Here is a 26,717-nt window from a genome sequence, read left to right on the forward strand (position 1 = left end):
CCTCCTCTAAAGTGCCTTTGGTCAGAGTGTGTAGAGGAAGTTTAATCCAGCAACGTGCGTGCTCTGGCCAGGAATCACATCCAGAGGCTTCCAGATCTGTGCAATCTGGTTAGAATGCAGACACAACCTTAGCACACACCTTACTCCTTAACAATGAAGGTAAGGTTAGTTTGAAGGAGAAAGAAGCCATGTTTGAAAGTGAGGTCTAATTGAGGGGCAACTAAAGTAACAAGTCAGAAAAATATTTGACAGAGTAAGTCAGAGATAGGGCATGACCAACTCTCAAGAATGCACAAGAAAGAGAGGCAGGGAGAGGGAGAGGGGGAGGGGGAAGGAGAGAGGGAGGGAAGGAGGGAGGGAGGGAGGGAGGGAGAGAGAGAGAGAGAATGCACAAGAAAGAGAGGCAGGGAGAGGGAGAGGGGGAGGGGGAAGGGGAGAGGGAGGGAGGGAGGGAGGGGGAGAGAGAGAGAGAGAGAGAGAGAGAGAGAGAGAGAGAGAGAGAATGCACAAGAAAGAGAGGTGGGGGGGAGTAGGTGTGTGTGTGGTGTGTGACAGTTTTACCAGGCCAGTTTTACAGAGACAGGTTGCAGAGAGAACAAGCTAGACACAGGTGAAGACAGAAAAACCCAGAGGGGCTGGAGAGATGGCTCAGTGGTTAAGAGCACTGACTGGTCTTTGAGAGGTCCTGAGTTCAATTCCCAGCAATCATGGTGGCTCACAACCATCTGTAATGGGATCCAATGCCCTCTTCTGGTCTGTCTGAAGACAGCTACAGTGTACTCGTAGAAAGATAGAAAGAAAGAAAGAAAGAAAGAAAGAAAGAAAGAAAGAAAGAAAGAAAGAAAAAGAAAGCAAGCCTGAGAATGAACCAGGAAACTAGAATAGACAAGCAAGCAGAGCAATTCAGTTTGAAGCCAAGAGAAGCTGGATTAAATCAGTCAGCTTGGAAGATTAAGTTGTATGGAGGCTAGAAACTTCCAGGCCTAGGTCTAGGGGCAGTTAGAACAGAGAAGGAGGTGCTCACACAGCTTGGGTAAGGCTCTCATCTCATCACTTCATCTGAGGAAATAAAAGCGACATTTACAATGATATTTATCGTAGCAACAGGAAGAAAACTAGAACAGACATGAAGAGCAATGTGAGGCAGTCAGTGTTGATGCAGAAGCTGCAGCAAGTTACCCAGAAGATGCAGCTCAGATGACTGAGACGGCCACACTAAACATCAGATTTTAAGAGAGATTTTAAAAAAGCCTGTTTGGAGAAGACCCATCTAGAAGTTTCACAGCTTGAGAAGTCAATACTGACTTCAAAGGACAGGATGGCTCTCTTGCTGGGCTAATGGTGGCTGATGACTAAGTTGAAGCCAGGGCTCATTTATCATTCTGAAAATTCTAGGCCATTTAAGGATCAGAGTGATCATCTGCCACTCTGTTTCTTCTAATCTCTCCACCTCCTCTTCTGCAATGACCCCAGAGGTGAAGTGGCAGGTGACTGGAAGGAACAAGTGTTCTCCATACACAGCAGGGCAGTGGCACACATGACCTCCGAGGTTGTGACAGCATGCACAACTCCTGCACAAGCTCAAGCAAGACAAAGTTCCAGCATTGAGAGGAGAGGTAGGCACAAAGTCCCTCCAATCCCCGCCCCCAGCTGTGGAGCAACTGGTAATTGACAACTACCAGGAGAGGCAGGCAGTTTTCTTTTAGGATGTGCCCCCCACATGACATAGATCCACCATGCTCCGTGCATAGGCATGCACCAAGAACAAACAGGCGGCACAAATTGAACTTGATGGCCCCCCTTTTTTTTTGAGTGGGGGCAACAAAGTAAGTATGGGAGAGTGACCTGGGAAGAGTTGGGGGAAGAGAGCAAATATGACCAAAATACACTATACCATACAAAAGAACTCACAACAAAATTGGCTGCATTTCTGGGCACCAGTATGAAGTACCCAAAAAAGAAATGTTGAAATTGCCATGTTGTTTAATAATAATAATAATAAGATAAAGCAGAAACAACTTTAACAAGGAGGTACAAGATTTGTACTCCCCCCCCCCCCAACTACAAAACACTGATTTAAAAAAAATGTTTACAGGGCTGGTGAGATGGCTCAGTGGATAAGAGCATTGACTGCTCTTCTGAAGGTCCGGAGTCAAATCCCAGCAACCACATGGTGGCTCACAACCATCTGTAATGAGATCTGATGCCCTCTTCTGGTGTGTCTGAAGTCAGCTACCGTGTACTTATACATAATAATAAATAAATCTTTGGGTCAGAGCAAGCAGGGCTGACCAGAGCAAGCAGAGGGCCTAAAAATTCAATTCCCAGCACCCACATGAAGGTTCATGGCCATCTGTACAGCTACAGTGTATACTCACATACATAAAATAAGTACATCTTTAAAAATAAATAAATAAATAAATATATAAAAATGTTTACAAAAATGCTAAGAGACTCCTGACATCATTTAGAGATGGATAGGGGTAAGCTAATTTTCTTGGAATTGACAATGGTCATAGTTACATTGCTGGGCTGTGGTAGCTCAGGCCTTTCAATCCCAGCACTCAGGAGACAGAGGCGGGCAGATCTCTGCGTTTGAGATCAGCCTAGTCTACAGACCTAGTTCTAGGACAGCCAGGGTAACACAGGAAAAACCAAACCAAGGCAATTGTCATATATATGTCCACAACATGCAAATATAGTTAATGCTCTGAACTTAAAATTGCTTAAAAGGAAATTGTTGATATAGAGATGAATATATCACCTATATAACATATATACCTAGTCAACCCCTCCCCAAAGACATTTACATCACACACACACACACACACACACACACGAGTCATAGTACATTTGCTTCAACTATGCTGTCTAATGGGACTAAGCCTGGGTAACAGGGCCTATATTCACAGCCCTGTTTGTCAACTGTTTTAATCCTACTGCTGAAGCCACTGTTCAGGAAAGAAGAATCCTTTCAAAGTATTGCTGGTAAGCTGGGCACAGTAGTATGTTTCCGTTGTCCCAGCTGCTGAGGCAGGAGGATTGCTTGAGCATGAGCAGCATAGTGACATACCATCTTATATTTGTATTTAAAAAACCAAAACACTAGTTTTTAAGTGGTCATTGGCAACACACCTAGCCACCAGGAGCTCTGATGGGGACTTACAATGACATTCATGTTGATTTCACATTTGCCTACATAGCATCCATTCTGCATCCAGCAGATCAAAGAGTCCTTTCAACTTTTAACTCTTACTGTTAAAGAAACGCACTTTACCGATCTGTGGCATCCATTCCTATGACAGACCCAGGAAATTAGATAGACCTTTCAAAAAGTCAGCATCTTAGATGCTTTGATCTAGGACGTAGGAGAAGAGATCAAATATCCATATTAACCGTTGTCTGGAAGAGTTATCTGAACTCTTAAATGACTTTGACCAATCAAGAGAAGTAACTCTTGATGTAACTGCACATGTGACAAATGTCACAAGAGAACTACAGCTGGGCGAGGAGCCTGCAGCTGTAGCGAGTTACAGCAATCTCATGACAAAACATTGGGTAAGGAATGGCTTCTTGAGACTTAGTGAAGATACAGAGGACACTGATGAAATAACAAAAGACTTAGAATGTCACACAAGTTTAGCTAATAAGGCAGATGCAGGGTTTGAAGGGCCAGCCCTATACTGAAAAAGTGCTATGCTACCAGGCACTGTTAGTATTGCAAGCCACAGACAAATCATTCCTAAAAGAGTTAATTGGTGCTGGTCAGTGGTGGCACATGCATTTAATCCCAGCACTTGGGAGGCAGAGGCAGGCAGATTTCTGAGTTCAAGGCCAGCCTGGTCTACAGAATGAGTTCCAGGACAGCCAGGGCTACACAGAGAAACCCTGTCTCAAAAAAAAAACAAACAAACAAAACCAAAAAACAGTTAATTGGCATAGCAAACTTCACATATATTAAAAAAAATAACTACACATACACACACACTCACATCAAGCCCACCTAAAATCAAAACAAACAAAACCAAAAAACAGTTAATTGGCATAGCAAACTTCACCTATATTAAAAAAATAAAAACAAACAGAAAGCCCAAAATTGTTACAGTTACAGCCACTCTAAACTTCAGCAACTCAGCAACTACCACCAAATCAGTCAGTAGCTATGGAGGCAAAGACTTCTCCCACGAAACCAACCATGCTAGATGAAGGCTGGGGTAGCCCTTTTTAGCTATTAGTAATGTATTCTCAAATAAAATCCACAACTTCTTAGACTTAAGCTATTACACACTTAATATGACTTTTAGGTGGGCTTGATGTGTGTGTGTGTGTGTGTGTGTGTATGTGTTTGTATGTGTGTGTGTGTATGTGTGTATATGTATGCTGCACACACACACTCATAAACCTGCCATTTAGGAGGTAAAAGCAGGAGGATCAGGAGTTCTTGTCTTGAAAACTATAACAAGTAATATTTTTCCCACTCTACTACAAGAATTATGTAGCTTCTTCATTGTAGTGGCTTAGAACAGAATAGACTTATACCTGGCCAAAGTTAAGATGAGGCCATAATATCAAAATACAGTTCCAAACACCATCAGCTAGAATGTCAAAATCTGCAACAATCACAACCCCCAAAGTACAAATCTGGAAATGATAATATAAAAAACATACTTGGGTTGGGTGTGGTGGCGCACGCCTTTAATCCCAGCACTTGGGAGGCAGAGGCAGGCGGATTTCTGAGTTCGAGGTCAGCCTGGTCTACAAAGTGAGTTCCAGGACAGCCAGGGCTACACAGAGAAACCTTGTCTCCAAAAAACCAACAAAACAAAACAAAACAAACAAACAAACAAAAAATAAAATACCAAAAAGAAATATAACAAAATGTTAATAGTTGGTAATGTTGGCTTTCGTAAATGTTACATTAGTCTTCTTTTTAGCTACCTTTTAAACTTTTTTTCTTAGTGTTCTATAAAGGGGCCAACAATGGTAAAATAATAAGATGTGTATAGGTGGTAACTGATTTTTAATTATAAACACTGGACCTAAACAGAAATCTGAACGTTTTACTACAGAAAAAAGGTAAAACTTAATGTAAGCTGATTAAAAAAAAAAAAAAAGCCAACTGGAAAAAAAGGCAAAATGTAAATGATAAATGAAAATGACCAAATGACCAATGGGAAAAGGGTAACAAAAGTTACTTCACATAAAGAGAATCTCCAATTTCAGAAATGTTTTAAAGTCCTTTACACATCCCTTCTGTTGCTAAAGAATATATAAATAATACAGATTTAAAGAAGACATACTGTTGAGAAGTTAAAAATAAGATTTTACTCAGTGTATGTACTACAGAAAACCAGAGTTTGGTAGTATAAAACAATGTAGTCTATTATGTTTCACATTTTGATATTTGGTCTTACTTCAGTCACTGGAATAAATTTAATTTTCATGGCAAACATCTACAATGAAAATATGGATTTCTGCTTTTCCCATCAGTCTCATGTTTAGCTTTGTTTTTTGAACTGGGATCTCATCACCCTTCTAACTCTAAGATTATAATGATTTCTCTAGGGCTGGAGAGATGGCTCAGTGGTTAAGCGCACTGACTGCTCTTCCAGAGGTCCTGAGTTCAATTCCCAGCAACCACATGGTGGCTACAACCATCTGTAATGGGCATCCGATGCCAACTTCTGGTGTGTCTGACAACAGTGACAGTGTACCTACATACATGAAGTAAATAGATAAATCTTTTTTAAAAAAGCTTATAATGATTTCTCTAGCAGTTAGGATTGCTGGTAATTAGACAGTGCTTTGCTGTTTCTAATACCTACATGTACAACCCATTTTGCATTATTAAAATAAGTACAGAAAGTTCAAAGAAAACTGGTAATGTTATGAACTGATAATTAATATAAGATTATTTTTAACTTTGGTTATATAAAATATATATACCCACCATTAGGAGATGTTTACTTGGCCAGTAAATGTATAACTGAAAGATATAACTAATTTCCATTAAAGAACGAGGTACCTGTAGCTGCTAAATATTGATGTGAAGCAATTAAAGTAATATTACCTTACATACTTCGCTTAAGCCAGAATCAAATAATCCAATACTTAAATACATAGAGCCCAAACCGCAGGGAAACACCATCTCCCCACAAACTATTTCAGTGACTCAGAGTTGCTAACAGGTTGTGTATTTTGTTCGTTAAGATCATACATTATATGGCATCCCCGATTCACACACACTCCTGGCAAGCCCACAGCTCACGGGTAGAACGCCAAGCAGGATTGTTTCACCCCCCCCCCCCCCCCCGTCTCCATTTTTCTTAGAGCATCAGGTATCGGCTGCAGGCATCGTCACCCAGGTGAGGTCAGTGGTCAGAGACACCTGGCCTGCTTTTCCCCAGCCGAATCCGTGCGGTGATGCTGGGGTCCCTACCTGGGAGAGGAGGCTTCGTGCACCGACACCCCCCGCGAGGTGATGCATTCCGACATCACCACGACCCGCAGCTTTGCTTAGGTTCAGTTCTCACCACGTCCATCCCGCAATTGGTCTGTCCAGAAGACATCCCGTAACAGGACAATAATAGTAATAAATTAAGCGCGACGTACATAGGCAGCCAGCAGGAAAGCACGCAGGGCTGTGAGCATCTGCCCCGCATCGGGAGTGCCCAGGCAGGCCTCAGGCCGCGGCTTCTCCCCTGGAGGGAGCGCAGGAGACGCCCCCCGCCGCGGACCGGCCGGGCCGGCCGAGGCCGCCGCCTGAGGCCCGCACACGGAGAGCGCGCGGCCCGCGCCCCCGCCCGCCGTCGTCATGGGAACCAGGTTTGGCCACCGCCGCCCGCCGCCCTGAGGGAACGGAGGGCCAGACCCCGGGACCCTCACCGCGCCGCCGGAGCCGCGCCGCTCCTCGCCGCTCGGGCCGCGCCGAGTTCGTCCGCGCACCGGCCCAGCCGCCGCCCGCGAGCCCGCGCCCGCCGCGCCGGTGCGCCGAGGTGGGGGGCTCGGCGGCGGGAGATTTAAACCCGCGGCCCTGCGCGCGGCCGCTCCGCTCGGCTCCGCTCTGCGCGCCCCGGCGTCTCTCTCCGCCCGCGCGCCCTGGGTGTCGCTTGCTCGTGAGATGTGACGGGCGCCAGGCGCTGAGTCCCGGACCCTCACTGAGCCGAGGCAGCCGAGGTGGGTGCGTGGAAGACCGGCTTGGCCTTGTCTCCCGGCTCCTGCCTTCCCCTCGCTGCCTCTGCGCCTTGGTTGCCACTTAGTACTAGGGCTCGGCGCGAGGCAAGTGTTCACGCGGGGCGTCACACCCTCATCTGTTAATAACTGACTTCAAGAGTAAAAAGTGGTGTCTGAGCCTAAAAACCCCAGGGGGGGAAATGGAAATAAGGCTAATGGAAAATTATTACTGGTAAGGAATAATAAACTCAAAGTGCTTTCCTTTTCAAGTTTTAACGTCCAAGTTCAACTTTCTTAAAAGTTTACAACATATACGAATTAATTGTATATATGACATATATAGGCTGATAATGACACCCCCCCCCTTTTTTGGTTTTTTTGAGACAGGGTTTCTCTGTGTAGCCCTGGCTGTCCTGGCACTCACTTTGTAGACCAGGCTGGCCTCGAACTCAGAAGCCCGGCTTCCCCCCTAACTCTTAGGATAACCATCTGAGGGGTCATGGAGAACTACACGAAGTAAGGGTCCAAACTGAATATTAATTACAAAGTAGTATGTAAGTTTTTAAGTTTTAGGCTAGAAAAAAGAGATACTTCTTCTATAAAGGACTGACTTGAACTATAACTTTTAAGATAAATTTAAATTCTTACAACAGCTATTTTGGATTTCAAATAATGGGCAAATACTTGAAATTGTATGCAATATTGGGACATTTTCCCCTCTGAGAAAGTGTCAAATAGCTCCTCTTGCTCCTCAAAGTCCAAATCCTTGGAGGAATATGAATTAGCAGGAAGCAGATATGATTGGTCAACTATAGTTCTCCGGATCTTCCTTGTGTCATACTGAGATGGGTCAGTGGGGCCGCAGCTCTTTCTAAGGCTCCAGAGAGGAGCCCAGGCAAGGAGCGAGTGGTAGTCACAGCTATTGAATGAGTCCATCTGTCAGCGAAGCAACAGGTGAACAAAATGAAAAAGACTAAAGATGGGCAAAAACTTTATGTGGAAGACTACAGTACAACCATGGCAAGAGTGAGCTGCAGTCTGAACTGCTGACCTTGAATTAAAGGCTACTGGAGGCAGGGTCGGCTGACACTCGCCAGCTACCCACAACACCCACCACAGGATCTCAAGACTTCTGGTGAGTGGAACACAGCTTCTGCTCCAATCCAATTGCGCGCGGGACCTGAGACTGCATTAGTTAGGGAAGCAGAAACCAGCCTGAGTAGGGCCACAGGCCTCATCCGGCCGGATCAGCACCGGGGTAGCTAAAGCACAGGGTCGGCTGACACCCGCCAGCTACCCACGACCCCCGCCACAGGATTTTGAGACTGCTGGTGAGTGGAACACAGCTTCTTCTCCAATCTTTAAACAGTGACAACGATAACAACTAACCCCAGAGATTACCAGATGGCGAAAGGTAAACGTAATAATCTTACTAACAGAAACCAAGACCACTCACCATCATCAGAACCCAGCACTCCCACTTCGCCCAGTCCAGGGCACCCCAACACACCGGAAAAGCTAGACACGGATCTAAAAGCATATCTCCTGATGATGGTAGAGGACTTCAAGAAGGACTTTAATAACACACTTAAAGAAATACAAAGAAAGACTGGTAAACAGGTAGAAGACAGTAAAGAGGAAGCACAAAAATCCCTTAAAGAATTGCAGGAGAACACTGCTAAAGAGTTACAAATCCTTAAAGAAAAACAGGATAACATAATCAAACAGGTAGAAGTCCTTAATGAAAAACAGGAAAACACATCCAAACAGATGATGGAAATGAACAAAACCATACTAGACCTAAAAAGGGAAGTAGACACAATAAAGAAAACCCAAAATGAGGCAACACTGGAGATAGAAACCCTAGGAAAGAAATCTGGAACCATAGATACCAGCATCAGCAACAGAATACAAGAGATGGAAGAGAGAATCTCAGGTGCAGAAGACTCCATAGAGAACATCTGCACAACAATCAAGGAAAATGTAAAATGCAAAAAGATCCTAACTCAAAACATCCAAGAAATACAGGACACAATGAGAAGACCAAACCTACGGATAATAGGAGTGGATGAGAATGAAGATTTTCAACTCAAAGGACCAGCAAACATCTTCAACAAAATTATAGAAGAAAACTTCCCAAATCTACAGAAAGAGATGCCCATGAACATACAAGAAGCCTACAGAACTCCAAATAGACTGGACCAGAAAAGAAATACCTCCCAACACATAATAATCAGAACAACAAATGCTCTAAATAAAGATAGAATACTAAAAGCAGTAAGAGAAAAAGGCCAAGTAACATATAAAGGCAAGCCTATCAGAATTACACCAGATTTTTCACCAGAGACTATGAAAGCCAGAAGATCCTGGACGGATGTTATACAGACACTAAAAGAACACAAATTCCAGCTCAGGCTACTATACCCAGCCAAACTCTCAATTACCATAGATGGAGAAACCAAAGTATTCCACGACAAAACCAAATTCACACATTATCTCTCCAGGAATCCAGCCCTTCAAAGGATAATAACAGGAAAAAACCAATACAAGGACAGGAACCACGCCCTAGAAACAACAAGAAGGTAATCCTTCAACAAACCTAAAAGAAGACAGCCACAAGAACAGAATGCCAACTTTAACAACAAAAATAACAGGAAACAACAATTACTTTTCCTTAATATCTCTTAATATCAATGGACTCAACTCCCCGATAAAAAGACATAGACTAACAAACTGCCTACACAAAAAAGACCCAACATTTTGCTGCTTACGGGAAACTCATCTCAGAGAAAAAGATAGACACTACCTCAGAATGAAAGGCTGGAAAACAATTTTCCAAGCAATTGGTATGAAGAAACAAGCTGGAGTAGCCATTCTAATATCTGATAAGATTGACTTCCAACCCAAAGTCATTAAAAAAGACAGGGAGGGACACTTCATACTCATCAAAGGTAAAATCCTCCAAGAGGAACTATCAATCCTGAATATCTATGCTCCAAATACAAAGGCAGCCACATTCATTAAAGAAACTTTAGTAAATCTCAAAGCACATATTGCACCTCATACAATAATAGTGGGAGACTTCAACACACCACTTTCACCAATGGACAGATCATGGAAACAGAAACTAAACAGGGACACAGAGAAACTAAGAGAAATTATGAATCAAATGGATCTGGCAGATATCTACAGAACATTCTATCCTAAAACAAAAGGATATACCTTCTTCTCAGCACCTCATGGTACCTTCTCCAAAATTGACCACATAATTGGTCACAAAACAGGCCTCAACAGATACAAAAATATTGAAATTGTCCCATGCATCCTATCAGATCACCATGGACTAAGGCTGATCTTCAATAACAAAATAAATAATAGAAAGCCAACCTTCACGTGGAAACTGAACAACACTCTTCTCAATGATACCTTGGTCAAGGAAGGAATAAAGAAAGGAATTAAGGACTTTTTAGAGTTCAATGAAAATGAAGCCACAACATACCCAAACTTATGGGACGCAATGAAAGCATTTCTAAGAGGAAAACTCATAGCTCTGAGTGCCTCCAAAAAGAAACTAGAAAGAGCACACATTAGCAGCTTGACAACACACCTAAAAGCACTAGAACAAAAGGAAGCAAATTCACCCAAGAGGAGTAGACGGCAGGAAATAATCAAACTCAGGGGCAATATCAATCAAGTGGAAACAAGAAGAACTATTCAAAGAATCAACCAATCAAGGAGCTGGTTCTTTGAGAAAATCAACAAGATAGATAAACCCTTAGCCAGACTCACTAGAGGGCACAGGGAAAGCATCCTAATTAACAAAATCAGAAATGAAAAAGGAGACATAATAACAGATCCTGAAGACATCCAAAACACCATCAGATCCTTCTACCAAAGGCTATACTCAACAAAACTGGAGAACCTGGATGAAATGGAGAAGTTCCTAGACAGATACCAGGTACCAAAGTTGAATCAAGATCAGGTTAATGATCTAAACAGCCCTATATCCCCCAAAGAAATAGAAGCAGTCATTAATAGTCTCCCAACTAAAAAAAGCCCAGGACCAGATGGGTTTAGTGCAGAGTTCTATCAGACCTTCAAAGAAGATCTAATCCCAGTTCTTCACAAACTATTCCACAAAATAGAAACAGAAGGTACTCTACCCAACTCATTCTATGAAGCCACAATTACTCTGATACCTAAACCACAAAAAGACCCAACAAAGATAGAAAACTTCAGACCAATATCCCTTATGAATATTGATGCAAAAATCCTCAATAAAGTTCTTGCTAACCGAATCCAAGAACACATCAAAACAATTATCCATCCTGACCAAGTAGGTTTCATCCCAGGGATGCAGGGATGGTTCAATATACGGAAATCCATCAAGGTAATCCAGTATATAAACAAACTCAAAGACAAAAACCACATGGTCATCTCGTTAGATGCGGAAAAAGCATTTGACAAGATCCAACACCCATTCATGATAAAAGTCTTGGAAAGATCAGGAATTCAAGGCCCATACCTAAACATGATAAAAGCAATCTACAGCAAACCAGTAGCCAACATCAAAGTAAATGGTGAGAAGCTTGAAGCAATCCCTCTAAAATCAAGGCTGTCCACTTTCTCCATACCTATTCAACATTGTACTTGAAGTCCTAGCCAGAACAATTCGACAACAAAAGGAGATCAAAGGGATACAAATTGGAAAAGATGAAGTCAAATTATCACTTTTTGCAGATGATATGATAGTATATATAAGTGACCCTAAAAATTCCACCAGAGAACTCCTAAGCCTGATAAACAGCTTCGGTGAAGTAGCTGGATATAAAATTAACTCAAACAAATCAATGGCCTTTCTCTACACAAAGAATAAACAGGCTGAGAAAGAAATTAGGGAAACAACACCCTTCTCAATAGTCACAAATAATATAAAATATCTTGGCATGACTCTAACTAAGGAAGTGAAAGATCTGTATAATAAAAACTTCAAGTCTCTGAAGAAAGAAATTCTAGAAGATCTCAGAAGATGGAAAGATCTCCCATGCTCATGGATTGGCAGGATCAACATTGTAAAAATGGCTATCTTGCCAAAAGCAATCTACAGATTCAATGCAATCCCCATCAAAATTCCAAATCAATTCTTCAACGAATTAGAAAGTGCAATCTGCAAATTCATCTGGAATAACAAAAAACCTAGGATAGCAAAAACTCTTCTCAAGGATAAAAGAACCTCTGGTGGAATCACCATGCCGGATCTAAAGCTCTACTACAGAGCAATTGTGATAAAAACTGCATGGTACTGGTATAGTGACAGACAAATAGACCAATGGAATAGAATTGAAGACCCAGAAATGAACCCACACACCTATGGTCACTTGATCTTCGACAAGGGAGCTAAAAACATCCAGTGGAAGAAAGACAGCATTTTCAACAAATGGTGCTGGCACAACTGGTTGTTAACATGTAGAAGAATGCGAATCGATTGTACTAAGGTCAAGTCTAAGTGGATCAAGGAACTTCACATAAAACCAGAGACACTGAAACTTATAGAGGAGAAAGTGGGGAAAAGCCTTGAAGATATGGGCACAGGGGAAAAATTCCTGAATAGAACAGCAATGGCTTGTGCTGTAAGATCGAGAATTGACAAGTGGGACCTCATGAAACTGCAAAGCTTCTGCAAGGCTAAAGACACCATCAATAAGACAAAAAAACCACCAACAGATTGGGAAAGGATCTTCACCTATCCTAAATCAGATAAGGGACTAATATCCAATATATATAAGGAACTCAAGAAGGTGGACTCCAGAAAGTCAAATAACCCCATTAAAAAATGGGGCTCAGAACTGAACAAAGAATTCTCACCTGAGGAATACCGAATGGCAGAGAAGCACCTGAAAAAATGTTCAACATCCTTAATCATCAGGGAAATGCAAATCAAAACAACCCTGAGATTCCACCTCACACCAGTCAGAATGGCTAAGATCAAAAATTCAGGTGACAGCAGATGCTGGCGAGGATGTGGAGAAAGAGGAACACTCCTCCATTGTTGGTGGGATTGCAAGCTGGTACAACCACTCTGGAAATCAGTCTGGCGGTTCCTCAGAAAATTGGACATAATACTACCAGAGGATCCAGCAATACCTCTCCTGGGCATATATCCAGAAGATGTCCCAACCAGTAAGAAGGACACATGCTCCACTATGTTCATAGCAGCCTTATTTATAATAGCCAGAAGCTGGAAAGAACCCAGATGCCCCTCAACAGAGGAATGGATACAGAAAATGTGGTACATTTACACAATGGAGTACTACTCAGCTATTAAAAGGAATGAATTTATGAAATTCCTAGGCAAATGGATGGACCTGGAGGGCATCATCTTGAGTGAAGTAACACAATCACAAAAGAACTCACACAATATGTATTCACTGATAAGTGGATATTAGCCCAAAACTTAGGATACCCAAGATATAAGATACAATTTGCTAAACGCATGAAACTCAAGAAGAATGAAGACCAAAGTGTGGACACTGTGCACCTTCTTAGAATTGGGAACAAAACACCCAGGGAAGGAGTTACAGAGACAAAGTTCGTAGCTGTGATGAAAGGATGGACCATTTAGAGACTGCCGTATCCAGGGATCCATCCCATAATCAGCTTCTAAACGCTGACACCATTGCATACACTAGCAAGATTTTGCTGAAAGGACCCAAATATAGCTGTCTCTTGTGAGACGATGCCGGGGCCTAGCAAACACAGGAGTGGATGTTCACAGTCAGCTATTGGATGTATCACAGGGCTCCCAATGGAGAAGCTAGAGAAAGTACCCAAGGAGCTAAAGGGGTCTGCAACCCTATTGTTGGAACAACATGATGTACTAACCAGAACCCCGGAGCTCTTGTCTCTAGCTGCATATGTATCGAAAGATGGCCTAGTCGGCCATCAATGGAAAGAGAGGCCCATTGGACTTGCAAACTTTATATGCCCCAATATAGGGGAATGCCAGGGCCAAAAGAATGGGAATGGGTGGGTAGGGAAGTGGGGGGCGCTATGGGGGACTTTTGGGATAGCATTGGAAATGTAATTGAGGAAAATATGTAATAAAAATATTAAAAATTAAAAAAAAAAAAAAGGCTACTGGAATCGAAGCTGGAAAGCTCCTGACAGGTAGCTGCAGCAGCTCCTAGGAGTATCTCTACCTCCCAACAGCCAGAAACCTGACAGAAACTTCCGGGTGCCCCATAACCAGTTCAGAACCTACTGACCTACCTGACAGGGTTAGCAAGCAACCCACTGACCTGGCTGAGAATGTGTTAGATGGATCAGTGCTAGTCCCCTCCAGCTCCAGGTTTTTTAATTTAATTTAAAAAAGGATTTATTAATAAATAAGTACAGTGTAGCTCTCCTCAGAAACACCAGAAGAGGACATCAGATCTCATTTTCAGATGGCTGTCAGCCACCATGTGGTTGCTGGGAATTGAACTCAGGAGCTCTGGAAGACCTGTCAGTGCTTTTAACCTCTGAGCCATCTCTCTTACAACCCTAGGTCCAGGTTTTAACAGCTCTTCCCTGGTTGACCCAATTTTTAAAATTTGAATTTTTATTGCTGTTCTTTGTTTGTTTTCCTGAGACAAGTTCTCACACTCTAGCTCTGGTTATGCTGGGACTCACTATGCAGACCAGATTTGATCTTAGATCTCCATTTGCAAGAATTTTATTGAGGTTTCTTTGTTGTTGTTGTTGTTGGTTTTTTGTTTTGTTTTGTTTTTTGTTTTTTTGTTTTTAAGACAGGGTTTCTCTGTGTATCCCTCGCTGTCCTGGAACTCACTTTGTAGACCAGGCTGGCCTCAAACTCAGAAATCTGCCTGCCTCTGCCTCTCAAGTGCTGGGATTAAAGGCGTGCGCCACCACCACTTGGGTTATTGAGTATTTTTGCATCGATATTCATAAGGGAAATCGGTCTGAAGTTGTCTTTTTTTGTTGTTGGATCTTTGTGTGGTTTAGGTATCAGAGTAATTGTGGCTTCATAGAATGAATTGGGTTCTGTTTCTATTTTGTGAAATAGTTTGAGGAGAATTGGAATTAGGTCTTCTTTGAAGGTCTGATAGAACTCTGTACTAAACCCATCTGGTCCTGGGCATTTTTTGATTGGGAGACTATTAATGACTGCTTCTATTTCTTTAGGGGATATGGGACTATTTAGATCATTAATCTGAGCTTGATTTAATTTTGGTACCTGGTATCTGTCTAGAAATTTGTCCATTTTGTCCAGGTTTTCCAGATTTGTTGAGTATAGCCTATTGTTGTAGGATCTGATGATTTAGATTTCCTCAGGATCTGTTGTTATGTCTCCCTTTTCATTTCTGATTTTATTAATTAGGATACTGTCCCTGTACCCTCTAGTTAGTCTGGCTAAGGGTTTATCTATCTTGTTGATTTTCTAAAAAAAAAAAAAAAAAAAAAAAAAAAACAGCTCCTGGTTTGGTTGATTCTTTGCATAGTTCTGTTCATTTCTACTTGGTTGATTTCAGCCCTGAGTTTGATTATTTCCTGCAGTCTATTCATCTTGGGAAAATTTGTTCTAGAGCTTCCTTTTGTTTTAGGGCTTTTAGGTGTGCTATCAAGCTGCTGGTGTGTGCTCTCTCTAGTTTCTTTTTGGAGGCACTTAGAGCTATGAGTTTTCCTCTTAGGACTGCTTTCATTGTGTCCCATCAATTTTGGTATGTTGTGGCTTCATTTTCATTAAACTCTAAAAAGTCTTTAATTTCTTTATTTCTTCCTTGACCAAGTTATCATTGAGTAGAATGTTGTTCAGCTTCCACGTCAACATTGGCTTTGTATTATTTATGTTGTTATTGAAGATCAGCCTTAGTCCGTGGTGATCTGATAGGATTCATGGAATAATTTCAATATTTCAGTATCTGTTGAGGCCTGTTATATGGTCATTTTTGGAGAAGGTACCATGAGGTGCTGAGAAGGAGGTATATCCTTTTGTTTTAGGGTAAAATGTTCTGTAGATATCTGTTAAATCTGTTTGTTTCATAACTTTCTTTAGTTTCACTGTGTCTCTGTTTAGTTTCTGTTTCCATGATCTGTCCATTGATGAGAGTGGGGTGTTGAAGTCTCCCACTATTATTGTGTACAGTTCAATGTGTACTTTGAGCTTTATTAAAGTTTCTTTAATGAATGTGGCTGCCCTTGCATTTGGAGCATAGATATTCAGAATTGAGAGTTCATCTTGGAAGATTTTACCTTTAATGAGTATGAAGAGCCCTTCCTTGTCTTTTTTGACAACTTTGGGTTGGAAGTCGATTTTATTAGATATTAGAATGGCTACTCCAGCTTGTTGCTTCGGACCATGTGTTTGGAAAATTGGTTGGAAGTTGATTTTATTCGATATTATTAGAATGGCTACTCCAGCTTGTTTCTTTGGACCATGTGCTTGGAAAATTGTTTTCCAGCCTTTTACTCTGAGGTAAAAGAGTCTTTTTCCCTGAGGTGGGTTTCCTGTAAGCAGCAAAATGTTGGGTCCTGTTTATGTAGCCAGTCTGTTAGTCTATGTCTTTTTATTGGGGACTTGAGTCCATTGATATTAAGAGATATTAAGGGATTGGTGTGGTGGTGTATGCGTTTAATCCCAGCACTTGGGAGGCAGAGGCAGGTGGATTTCTGAGTTCGAGGCCAGCCTGGTCTACAAAGTGAGTTCCAGGACAACCAGGGCTATACAGAGAAACCCTGTCTCAAAAACAAACAAACAAACAAACAAACAAACAAAAAAGGTAATTGTTGTTTCCTGTTATTTTTGTTGTTAGAGTTGAGATTCTGTTCTTGCGGCTATCCTCTTTTATGTTTGTTGAAGGACTCCCTTCTTGCTTTTATCTAGGGTGTCATTTCCTTCCTTGTGTTGAAGTTTCCCCTTTGAAGGGCTGGATTCGTGGAAAGATATTTTGTGAATTTGGTTTTGTCATGGGATACTTGGTTTCTCCATCTATGTAATTGAGAGTTTAGCTGGGTATAGTAGCCTGGACTGGCATTTCTTTTAGGATCTGTATAACATCTGTCCAGGATCTTCTGGCTTTCATAGTCTCTGGTGAGAAGTCTGGTGTAATTCTGATAGGTCTGCCTTTATATGTTACTTGACCTTTTTCCCTTACTGCTTTTAATATTCTGTCTTTTTTAGTGCATTTTTTTTGTTCTGATTATTATGTGTCGGTAGGAATTTCTTTTCTGGTCCAGGGTAGCCTCCCTTAGCCCTGAGGCAGGCTGATCCAGACTTTGACCTTGCTGCCACTGAGAAGGAAATTACCTAAGGTGGAGCCTTCTGACCTAGATGGCTCTTTTGTTCTGCCATCTGCCACTGCTCTCTCCAAGACACTGCTACCTGCTGAGAAGCACCTGATACATTCCAGAGGAACATCCTATTCTACACATCACCTACAGGCTGGCTCCAGACACCAAGAATGAACTGGTGGGGGATGGACCTTCCCCCCCCCCCTTTTATAAGCACAGGCTAGTAGTAAACTGGAGAGCCTTGAACAGAATCATGTCTTGGCTCCATTAACCTCTCGCTGTCTAAGTCTCTTTCAGCCCCAGCCTGCCTCCCTGGTGTACCCGGTCCTTGTAAGCTGCAGGCCAGCATACAACAGATTGGCGCTCAGGCCAGGGACCATGGGAACGGCAGGAAAACACTGAGGGAATCACTGTCTTGTATGGAGCTCCAAGGGAAGGAAAGAATCAGATCGTATCGGGCAAGGTGAGCAACAGGTATTTATGCTAGCGCTGGCTTTAAACTTCATTTTTTAAAAAAGGGTTGCTGGAGGTGCGGAAGGATATGGACTAAGTTTGGAACAGTGCTAAACCAGCGCTTTTTCCACTTAGGATTTGACAGCGAAATATGGGTGGGACTAGAAACTGTGAATCAGGCGGTTGTCCGCAGCTTTTAAAAGCTGTTTTAGGCGAGAGGAATAGGGTTTAAAATTATGAAACAGGCGGTTGTCTGCAGTTGAGAACTGCATCAGGCTAGAGGAATGGGGCTTAAAATGATGGAATAAAATATATAGAGGAAAATGGATTTTGAAATTCTCCCAGAGACAGAAAATTTGGGGGACGCTCTGCTTTATTCTCTCTGGCTCTACAGCAGAAGTTCTCTGCCCTCTTTGTGTTGTCTAATGTCTGGTGCACCATCTGTTTACGTGCCAATTCATGTGTGTTTTGTTTTGTTGTCTGAATGACTGCATGTTCTGTGTTTCATGTTTGAAAATAAAGATGGCTAAAACTTTATCTGCTGGTTTAGCAAGAGAGTGGGCACATGCTTTATCAGGCACAGCAGGAGGGCCCCTGCTGGAAATTTTTTTTTTTTTTTTTAAAGGAGTCTGCAGCCTCTTGGTTTTGGGGCAAAAAATCTGATAGATGGTTTTTTGTCTGGAGGGTTCTCTGCAATTGTGATTAATGTGTTTAGCAATTGACAAAGTGCTTTTTATTTTATAATTATAGCTAGAAAATTAAAATTCTCTGATTGGGCATAAGTATAGCCGCTTCATTTGGCTTTTTACTGGTCTTAGAGGTGTAATATGCTCTGTGTGTCTTCATTGTAGAGTACTAGTTATTGTGTATGATCAAAAAGGCGTAACACTGGTTACTAGAAAGTTAGTTTTAAATTGGCAACTCAGGAGTCTTTCAAACACGTGGCATAAAGCAGGCCAAAAAACTAGGCCTCTAAGGATACTTCTAGTTGAGATAATATTTAATGTGATTCATATCCTGGAAAGTAAATTTATGGTTTTTCTTTTATTTTTTCTTTTTTTTTTTTTTAAGATTTATTTATTTATTATATGTAAGTACACTGTAGCTGTCTTCAGACACTCCAGAAGAGGGCGCCAGATCTTGTTACGGATGGTTGTGAGCCACCATGTGGTTGCTGGGATTTGAACTCTGGATCTTTGGAAGAGCAGTCGGGTGCTCTTACCCACTGAGCCATCTCACCAGCCCCGAAAGTAAATTTAAAGATAAGATTTAAAGCAATGTTTCTTTAATGAAGCATTAAAGCTTGCACTGTCATGCATTCATAGGTATAAATTGGCAGCCAAATCTCACAATGTGGTAGTGAAGTTTTAATGTTGATCCTAAGGTGATAAATTGTTTTGAAATTGGGTTTTGCTTTCCCAAAGTTGTAGTTATGGTCTAATATTGTAAAAGAAACTTAGAAATTCTAAAATCTGTCCTCATGACAAGAGGAACTAAGCTCAGAGCAGCTTCTTCTAGGTTTGTGTGACTTTCTTTTGTCTTGCAAACGGTGCCTAGGGAAGCTCTGGAAACTTGCCTTCAAGGGCAATTTCTTTTAGCTGAAAGAACACTGTTGCAGATCTACCCAGATGTTGTTCTAATAAAGTTTAAATTCTAAGTTTATAAAAAGGGTCAATCAGGCTGTGGAATTTATCAGGACATTGCGATTTGACTTGCCTACTTCATGTAAAGTTATTATAGATTTAAGAGTTTGTTTTTTCCTTTACATTCTGATAATTGCAAAGATTTTTGCTTCTAGTGAACTGGTAATCACTGGAAAATATTGCTATAGGTATGACTAACACAGCTTTACATTATATAAGAAAAATTTTTATCATTTCTGCTTCTATACAAGAAGCTAAGAGCTTGAATCTTTCAGTGTATATTATATTCCTAAGTGAAAAGTATTTTATTAGCTAATGCCTCTTAAGGGCGAGGCCGAGGTGGTGTTTACCTCAAAGCACAGTTTCAGTAATGTATTAAGGCCTCTGTGGTGCTAATAATTATAAGATAAATTCATATGGTTTGGGATAACTATAACAAAAACTGTGTCTTAAGAACCTGACAAAGTGTCTGTTCCTTGTTCAAGACAGCAATTAAATTGGTTATTACAGAATATTAATAATTGATCTATTGCATACCATCATTTAAAATAAAATTGACAATCAATATCCCAAAGATAAGTTAAAAAATTGTTTTTATGCATGCTTTTGTTTCTTCTATAAATTCATGCATGCATGCATCCCAGTTAATTTGTTTAAAAACAACTCCTCTATGGGAAGTAAGTAGATGTGAATTAGAACACACACGTATTCTTTTGAGCTTCCCCCTGCTTCAGCACATATAATTTAGTTGTGTGCTATAGATGGTGTTTTAAAATGCTGAACAACCAAACCTTAATTTGTATATTAATAGTCAATATTATATCTCAGAGCTCACAATTGCTTAAGATTGTTCGTCCCTCGGATGCTATTAATTCTCAAATTTGCGATTGCTTATACATATACAACTCATAAGAAAAAATGCTGTCCTTTTTGTTTGTTTGTTTTGTTTTTTGTTTTTTGTTTTTTTGTTTTTGTTTTTGGTTTTTTTTTTTGAGACAGGGTTTCTCTGTGTAGCCCTGGCTGTCCTGGAACTCATTCTGTAGACCAGGCTGGCCTCAAACTCAGAAATCCACCTGCCTCTGCCTCCCAAGTGCTGGGATTAAAGGCATGTGCCACCACTGCCTGGCAATGCTGTCCTTTTAAGAAGGCTTTTTTTTAGACATTTAATAAATGGTTCTAGATTGCCTAGACATCTTAAAGCAATGCCATGCTGGATTTATATCTCAGGCAGTCTATAGGTCCTACATATAAGATAGATTGGATATATAATCTTGTTCTTTATATATTCAAAACAGTTATGGTTTAAGATAATATTTTAATATTCTTAGAAATTGTGTATATCAAATTATAAAAAATTCTTTACTATTAGTGTCCTCAGTTACTACTAGTTTCCACATAATAGTGTTAATTCTTGAGGACTTATACTTAATAAATTGCTACAAATGAATGCTCTTATTTCTGATTAGTAAATAAATTATGTGTATATGACTATTAATAACTTTTCAAGCTTTCTAGTTACAACCACTCTTCAAGAGAAACAATTGAAAGTGCTGTTAGTCACTGCCCATGTTACATTAAAACTGAATATAACAGTCAAGTATTTGAGATGTTTTGTCAACAAATCATTAATTCTCAAGGACAAGGTATTGTGGAACTTTAAAACTAACTTCTTAAAAGACAAAGGAGGGGGAAATTATATCCCCATGCATATTATTTAGTACATTCCCATGCACATTATTTAAACCATACTTTTATTTTAGAATTTTGAAATTTGGATGTCAAAGAACTTAATAAATTTCTTATAATATCTTAAAAGGATCTACTTATTGGCATATGGTTTGATCCTGAACAGCTACCTTACTAGGAAAGGGAAAAGCATAGGTTCTCTCCACAGAACGCTGCAGAAGCATGATGGCTAATTCGTGTGACAAGACAGGTGAGTTCATTCAGTGCCCTGACTGTAGTGACTAGGAAGCTGAATTGGGTACATGTTTTCGTCCCATCCTTGCTTGCCATTTTTCCAGTTTGGACAAGCGAAACTGCCTTGCTTCGAGCTTTTTAACCTTTTTTTACAAAAAAAAAAAAAAAAAATCAAAGACTATGGAATCTGTCTTAGAAAGATTAGTCATAAGAAAGAATTATAATGATTCTTCTTTTTCCTTCAGTGTGACCAGTTATTCTAACTCAAACTTGAACTGGTCTAGTAATAAGTCCAATATCAGAGATTCCTATTGAAGATAGCTAAAAATTTTAATTACCTAGCAAAGTTAATTTGGAGCACAGCCTCCACTTTCAGAGAATCTCTGGCCTTTCTGCTAATTCTCAAAGCCAACTCCCCCACACCTAGAGGTCAGAGCCTGGGCTTGATTGTTGCTAATTTGCAACTGAATAAAGTACCTGGGCTTCCACAAAAGAAGCTTTTATACTGTTGCTTTTCACTGTCCCACCTTTGTTTCTCAAGCAGGCCAGCAACACCCTTCAGCCTGACTACAGCAGATGTAAAACCTAGGCTCCAACAAGGCAGGTGGCAGTTATTAATTTTCATCAAGAATTCTAAGTACATATTGTGGCTTTGGTCTGATTTGGGAATAAGGTGTGCTATGAGGGCCAGTTAGTCAATGACTGGCAACCAGATCTGGAATCATACCAATCTAAGACAGGGATACATGCCAAAAGGCCGTGGCTGTTGATAATATACCACAGAGCCATGTTTGTGTGAAATATTACACAAACTAGCTGCACATAGCCTCCTGTGATGGAATTGGATGGTTTGAGAAGATCTGAGATCTTAAGGCAGGCACAGCCGCCAGCCACCATAATTCCCAGGCAGGACTATGGAGCATAAATAAATTTTATGCCCCGGTTCAGCTATTTTTATTATATAATCAGGGAGGAATTGTAGCCTCCCTCAGCCCTGAAGTAGGCTGATCCAGACTTTGACCTTGCTGCCACTGAGAAGGAAATTACCTAAGGTGGAGCCTTCCGACCTAGATGGCTCTTTTGTTCTGCCATCTGCCACTGCTCTCTCCAAGACACTGCTACCTGCTGAGAAGCACCTGATACATTCCAGAGGAACATCCTATTCTACACATCACCTACAGGCTGGCTCCAGACACCAAGAATGAACTGGTGGGGGATGGACCTTCTCCCCCCCCCCCTTTTATAAGCACAGGCTAGTAGTAAACTGGAGAGCCTTGAACAGAATCATGTCTTGGCTCCATTAACCTCTCGCTATCTAAGTCTCTTTCAGCCCCAGCCTGCCTCCCTGGTGTACCCGGTCCTTGTAAGCTGCAGGCCAGCATACAACAGTCCAGTCTATTTGGAGTTTTGTAGGCTTCTTGTATGTTCATGGGCACCTCTCTCTTTAGCTTAGGGAAGTTTTCTTCTATAATTTTGTTGAAGATATTTACTGGCCCTTTAAGTTGAAAATCTTCATTCTCATCTATACCTATTAATCTTAGATTTGGTCTTCTCATTGTTTCCTGGATTTCCTGGATGTTTTGAGTTAGGATCTTTTTGCATTTTGCATTTTCTTTGATTGTTGTGTCCATGTTTTCTATGGAGTCTTCTTCACCTGAGATTCTCTCTTCCATCTCTTGTATTCTGTTGCTGATGCTTGCATCTATGGTTCCTGATTTCTTTCCTAGGTTTTCTATCTCCAGAGTTGTCTCCCTTTGTGATTGCTTTATTGTTTCTACTTCCATTTTTAGATATTGGATCATTTTGTTAAATTCTTTTACCTGTTTGGTAGTGTTTTCCTGTAATTCTTTAAGGGATTTTTGTGTTTTCTCTTTAAAGGCTTCTAGCTGTTTACCTGTGTTTTCCTGTATTTCTTTAAGGGGGTTATTTATTTCCTTCTTAAAGTCCTCCATCATCATCATGAGAAGTGACTTTAGATCCATGTCTTGCTTTTCTCGTGTGATGGTGTATCCAGGACTTGCTATGGTGGGAGAGTTTGGTTCTGATGATAACATGTAACCTTGGTTTCCATTGATTCTGTTCTTATGCTTGCCTCCTGCCATCTGATTATCTCCAGTGCTTGCTGCCCTCAATATATCTGATTGAAGCCTGTCCTTCCTATTATCACAGTTGATTCAGGACTCCTCAGAATCCAGCTTTCTCTGTGATCCTATGATTCCGGGCTCCTGTGAACCTGAAATCCTGGGTGTGTCAGAGTTCTTGGTAGTCAGCTTCCTCTGAGACCCTGAGATCCTGGTGTGACCAAGCTCCTGTTATCTTGGGATCCTGGGCATGTTACAGCGCCTGGAAATGGTGTCTCCTCTGGGGACTGTGGGGCTGTCTGGTGTGTTCAAAATCAAGGTATACCAGCACCAATCAGAAGGAACCCAAGATGCTGGTCAGGCAGGGCTTCCATGTTCTTGCTCCTGCTTTCACAGGCCCATCACAATTGGTTTGGAATCGATGTTGTATCCCACTCACCAGTGATCCTAAGATTGCGTGGAGAGTCCTCTGGGGACCGTAGGACTGTCATCCGAGTTCGCACCAAAGGTGACCCAGAGCTGGTGCCAACATGCTTGGTCAGATCTTTAGTTGTAAGACTAACATGGATTGAATTCTGTATCATCACTTGGTTTGCTTGGGCTGGGGATGAAGCTCAGTGGGAGAAGGCTTGTCCAGCATGCACAAGGCCTTGAGTCTAATCCACAGTACCTCATGAAACCAGGCATGATGGTGCACACTTGCACTCCTAGCTCTCAGGAGGTCAAGGCAGGAAGTTCAAGAACTTGGTCATGCCCATGTAACCAGTTGAAGGCTATGCTGGGCCACATAGAGCTTTTCTCAGTGCCCCACACCTAACCCCTCCCCTAAAAATCAAAGTGATGGTAGCTGACTTAGTGGCACTTACCATGAGTTTCTAAAGAACAAGTTAGATACACTGTATAGCTGTTGGACTCTACTTTCCTCTCAGTTCATACATCTCTATTCCCCGCATTTGAATATTTTATTCCTAACCCACTTTTTACCTGTTTTTGTGCTTTTGCTCAAATTGATTCTAAATGAAATACCATTTACTCTTTCCTCCCTTGGCTCTATATAGGAATATTTGAGAAATAAATACATATTTCCCCTTTCAAGAGTTCATAAGTGCATAGATTGCTTTTAATATGACAGTAGTTTGTACATGATATGTATCACACATAACTTAATTTTAACACTATGGCTTCATTCATAATACTATATCTATGATAGTATCAGTGTAGTCTGAATTAGATGAAAAGACTTTGTAAAATAGGTAAGTTTTGGGTAGATACATTCACAGTAAGGACATTTTCAAGAGAAAGGATCATAAAGGAATAACTTTTTCTCCTTCAGACTTTTTAATTTTTTGGAAATGAGTTTTGTCACATGTAAAAATTAAACTCAAAAAGAAAATGTCTCTATAATCTAGCAGAAGGAAATGTAATAGTAGGCATGAAGGCTAGACTTGGGCTCTATTGGTTTTAAGCTGTGTGGCATTGCTCTTGCACATGCTAGAGAAACAATACAATTAGGACATTTCTCAGGCCCTGGTGGATTTTATGGGTTTTGTTTTGGCCATTTTCTTAAAAGTCTCAGGCACCTCACCTGTAAAACATAGACTGCAGTATAATATACATCATTTTTGACATATGATGAATTTTCAATTAGCGATTTACCAAAAAGTCAACCAAGATCTATCTATATATAGTCTTCCTGGTTTTCAAAATATTACTTTGACCCAAAGTTATTATTTCAAATATTCTAATTAAATTCCTTGTATAACTAAAGAAGTAACTATTAAGCCATCTATATAGTATAGATTTTTTTTTCTTTTTCCTTTTGTGGCACTGGAGATCAGATCCAGGGCATCCTGCAGACTAAGTCAATTGAATCACCAGCCCAGATCATTTTCAAAAGTGCTCTCATATTTGCTTTGATTTGTACATGCTATTACCACAGACTTTTGGATAAAGAAATAGACTCAAGCCAGCTAGGGTAGCACAACCTGAATCCTGGTACTGTGGACGTAGATGGGTTTGAGGACAGCCTGGTCTGCATATCAAGTTCTAGGCCAGCTAGAGCTACGTAGACCCCATCTCAAAGGGAAGAAAAAAGGAACAAATTCATATATGTTACATTGGTAGAGATTATGACTAAATTGACCCATGAGCCTGGATTAAACTGAAGCTTCTGTTTTCTATTCCAGGCCTATTTCATATACCTTAGCAAATAAACTGTTTTATACTGATTCTGCCTGAAATTGCATTTCCTCAGAGAGTTATCTAGGTTATTTTAAGAGTGGGGTAATTTCCATATATTCTACAAGATGTTATTAATTTTTATTATAAGAAAGTGTGGTAAGGTGAAAACACGCCAAGATGTATCTGATTATAAATTAAACTGATAATAGCAACAAGTCAGTTAGTTGGCTTACTGAATACAGTGGATAAAGTCATTTTGTTCAGTGATGAAAGGATAAGACAGTCTTCAAGTATTTAAAAGCATGAAGAAAGATTTTGCAGCAAAAATTGAGAAATAGGGGCTGTAGAGATTTCTCACCAGTTAAAAGCACTAGCTATTCTTCCTTAGGACCTGAGTTCAAGTCCCAGCATCCTCATGGCTGGTCACAGCTGTCTGTAATTCCATTTTGGGGGTAGGGAGAGCAAGTGGCCTTCTCTGTCCTCAGCAGGCACCCGGTATGCATGTGGTACACAGATACACATACAGGCAAAACATTCATACACATAAAATGGTTTTTTAACTGAGAAATATGGTTTAAGTGGAAGACTATAGAATTTCTTATGTTAGTAAATTCTGAAAAAGATGTGTACAGTTTTCTGGCTTGTTTTCATTTGTGGATGTAGCTGTTCTTTTCTAGCCAAATTATACAAAACTTGTTTTATGAGATAAAACTAGAGGAGAAGATCTTCCTGAGTCCTGTAATAGCAAGTCAGATGGGATTTTCACCTGAATCCTTCAGGTTTCCAGATAGACTGGCTGTAGACTGCTCTGCTATAGCAAGACGATCATAACATCAGAAGGGCAACTGAATGTGTCTTTCTTTCAACGATTCTGATTTCTGCATGTACAAAAGCTCATTTCTAACGCTGTGCATGAGTTGTGCATGACCTACACTAAACTCTCCTAGGTTGTGAAATGTATTTGAAAGTCATTGCT

At 40.8% G+C, this 26,717-nt stretch overlaps 1 protein-coding gene across 8 annotated transcripts in view; it reads right to left on the reverse strand.

Moving 5' to 3' along the window:
- Ica1l (islet cell autoantigen 1 like) overlaps positions 1-7,226 on the reverse strand; it is a 64,098-nt gene extending 56,872 nt beyond the window's left edge. The window contains exons 1-2 of one of the 8 annotated variants that reach the window (XM_085837684.1): positions 6,886-7,017; positions 6,440-6,554 (exon numbers count right to left, since the gene is read on the reverse strand). In XM_085837684.1, the coding sequence (XP_085693810.1) occupies positions 6,440-6,495 (56 nt within the window). In that variant the 5' untranslated portion in view covers positions 6,496-6,554; positions 6,886-7,017. Of the gene's footprint in view, positions 1-6,439; positions 6,828-6,885 lie in introns of those variants that run through there. The other 7 variants (XM_085837685.1, XM_085837692.1, XM_085837695.1 and 4 more) reach the window with 7 other exon arrangements.
- Positions 7,227-26,717: the final 19,491 nt, after the last annotated feature.

The sequence above is a fragment of the Mus caroli genome, unplaced genomic scaffold, assembly GCF_978045245.1.
Source record: "Mus caroli unplaced genomic scaffold, Mus_caroli_1 scaffold_1, whole genome shotgun sequence".
Taxonomy (NCBI): domain Eukaryota; kingdom Metazoa; phylum Chordata; class Mammalia; order Rodentia; family Muridae; genus Mus; species Mus caroli.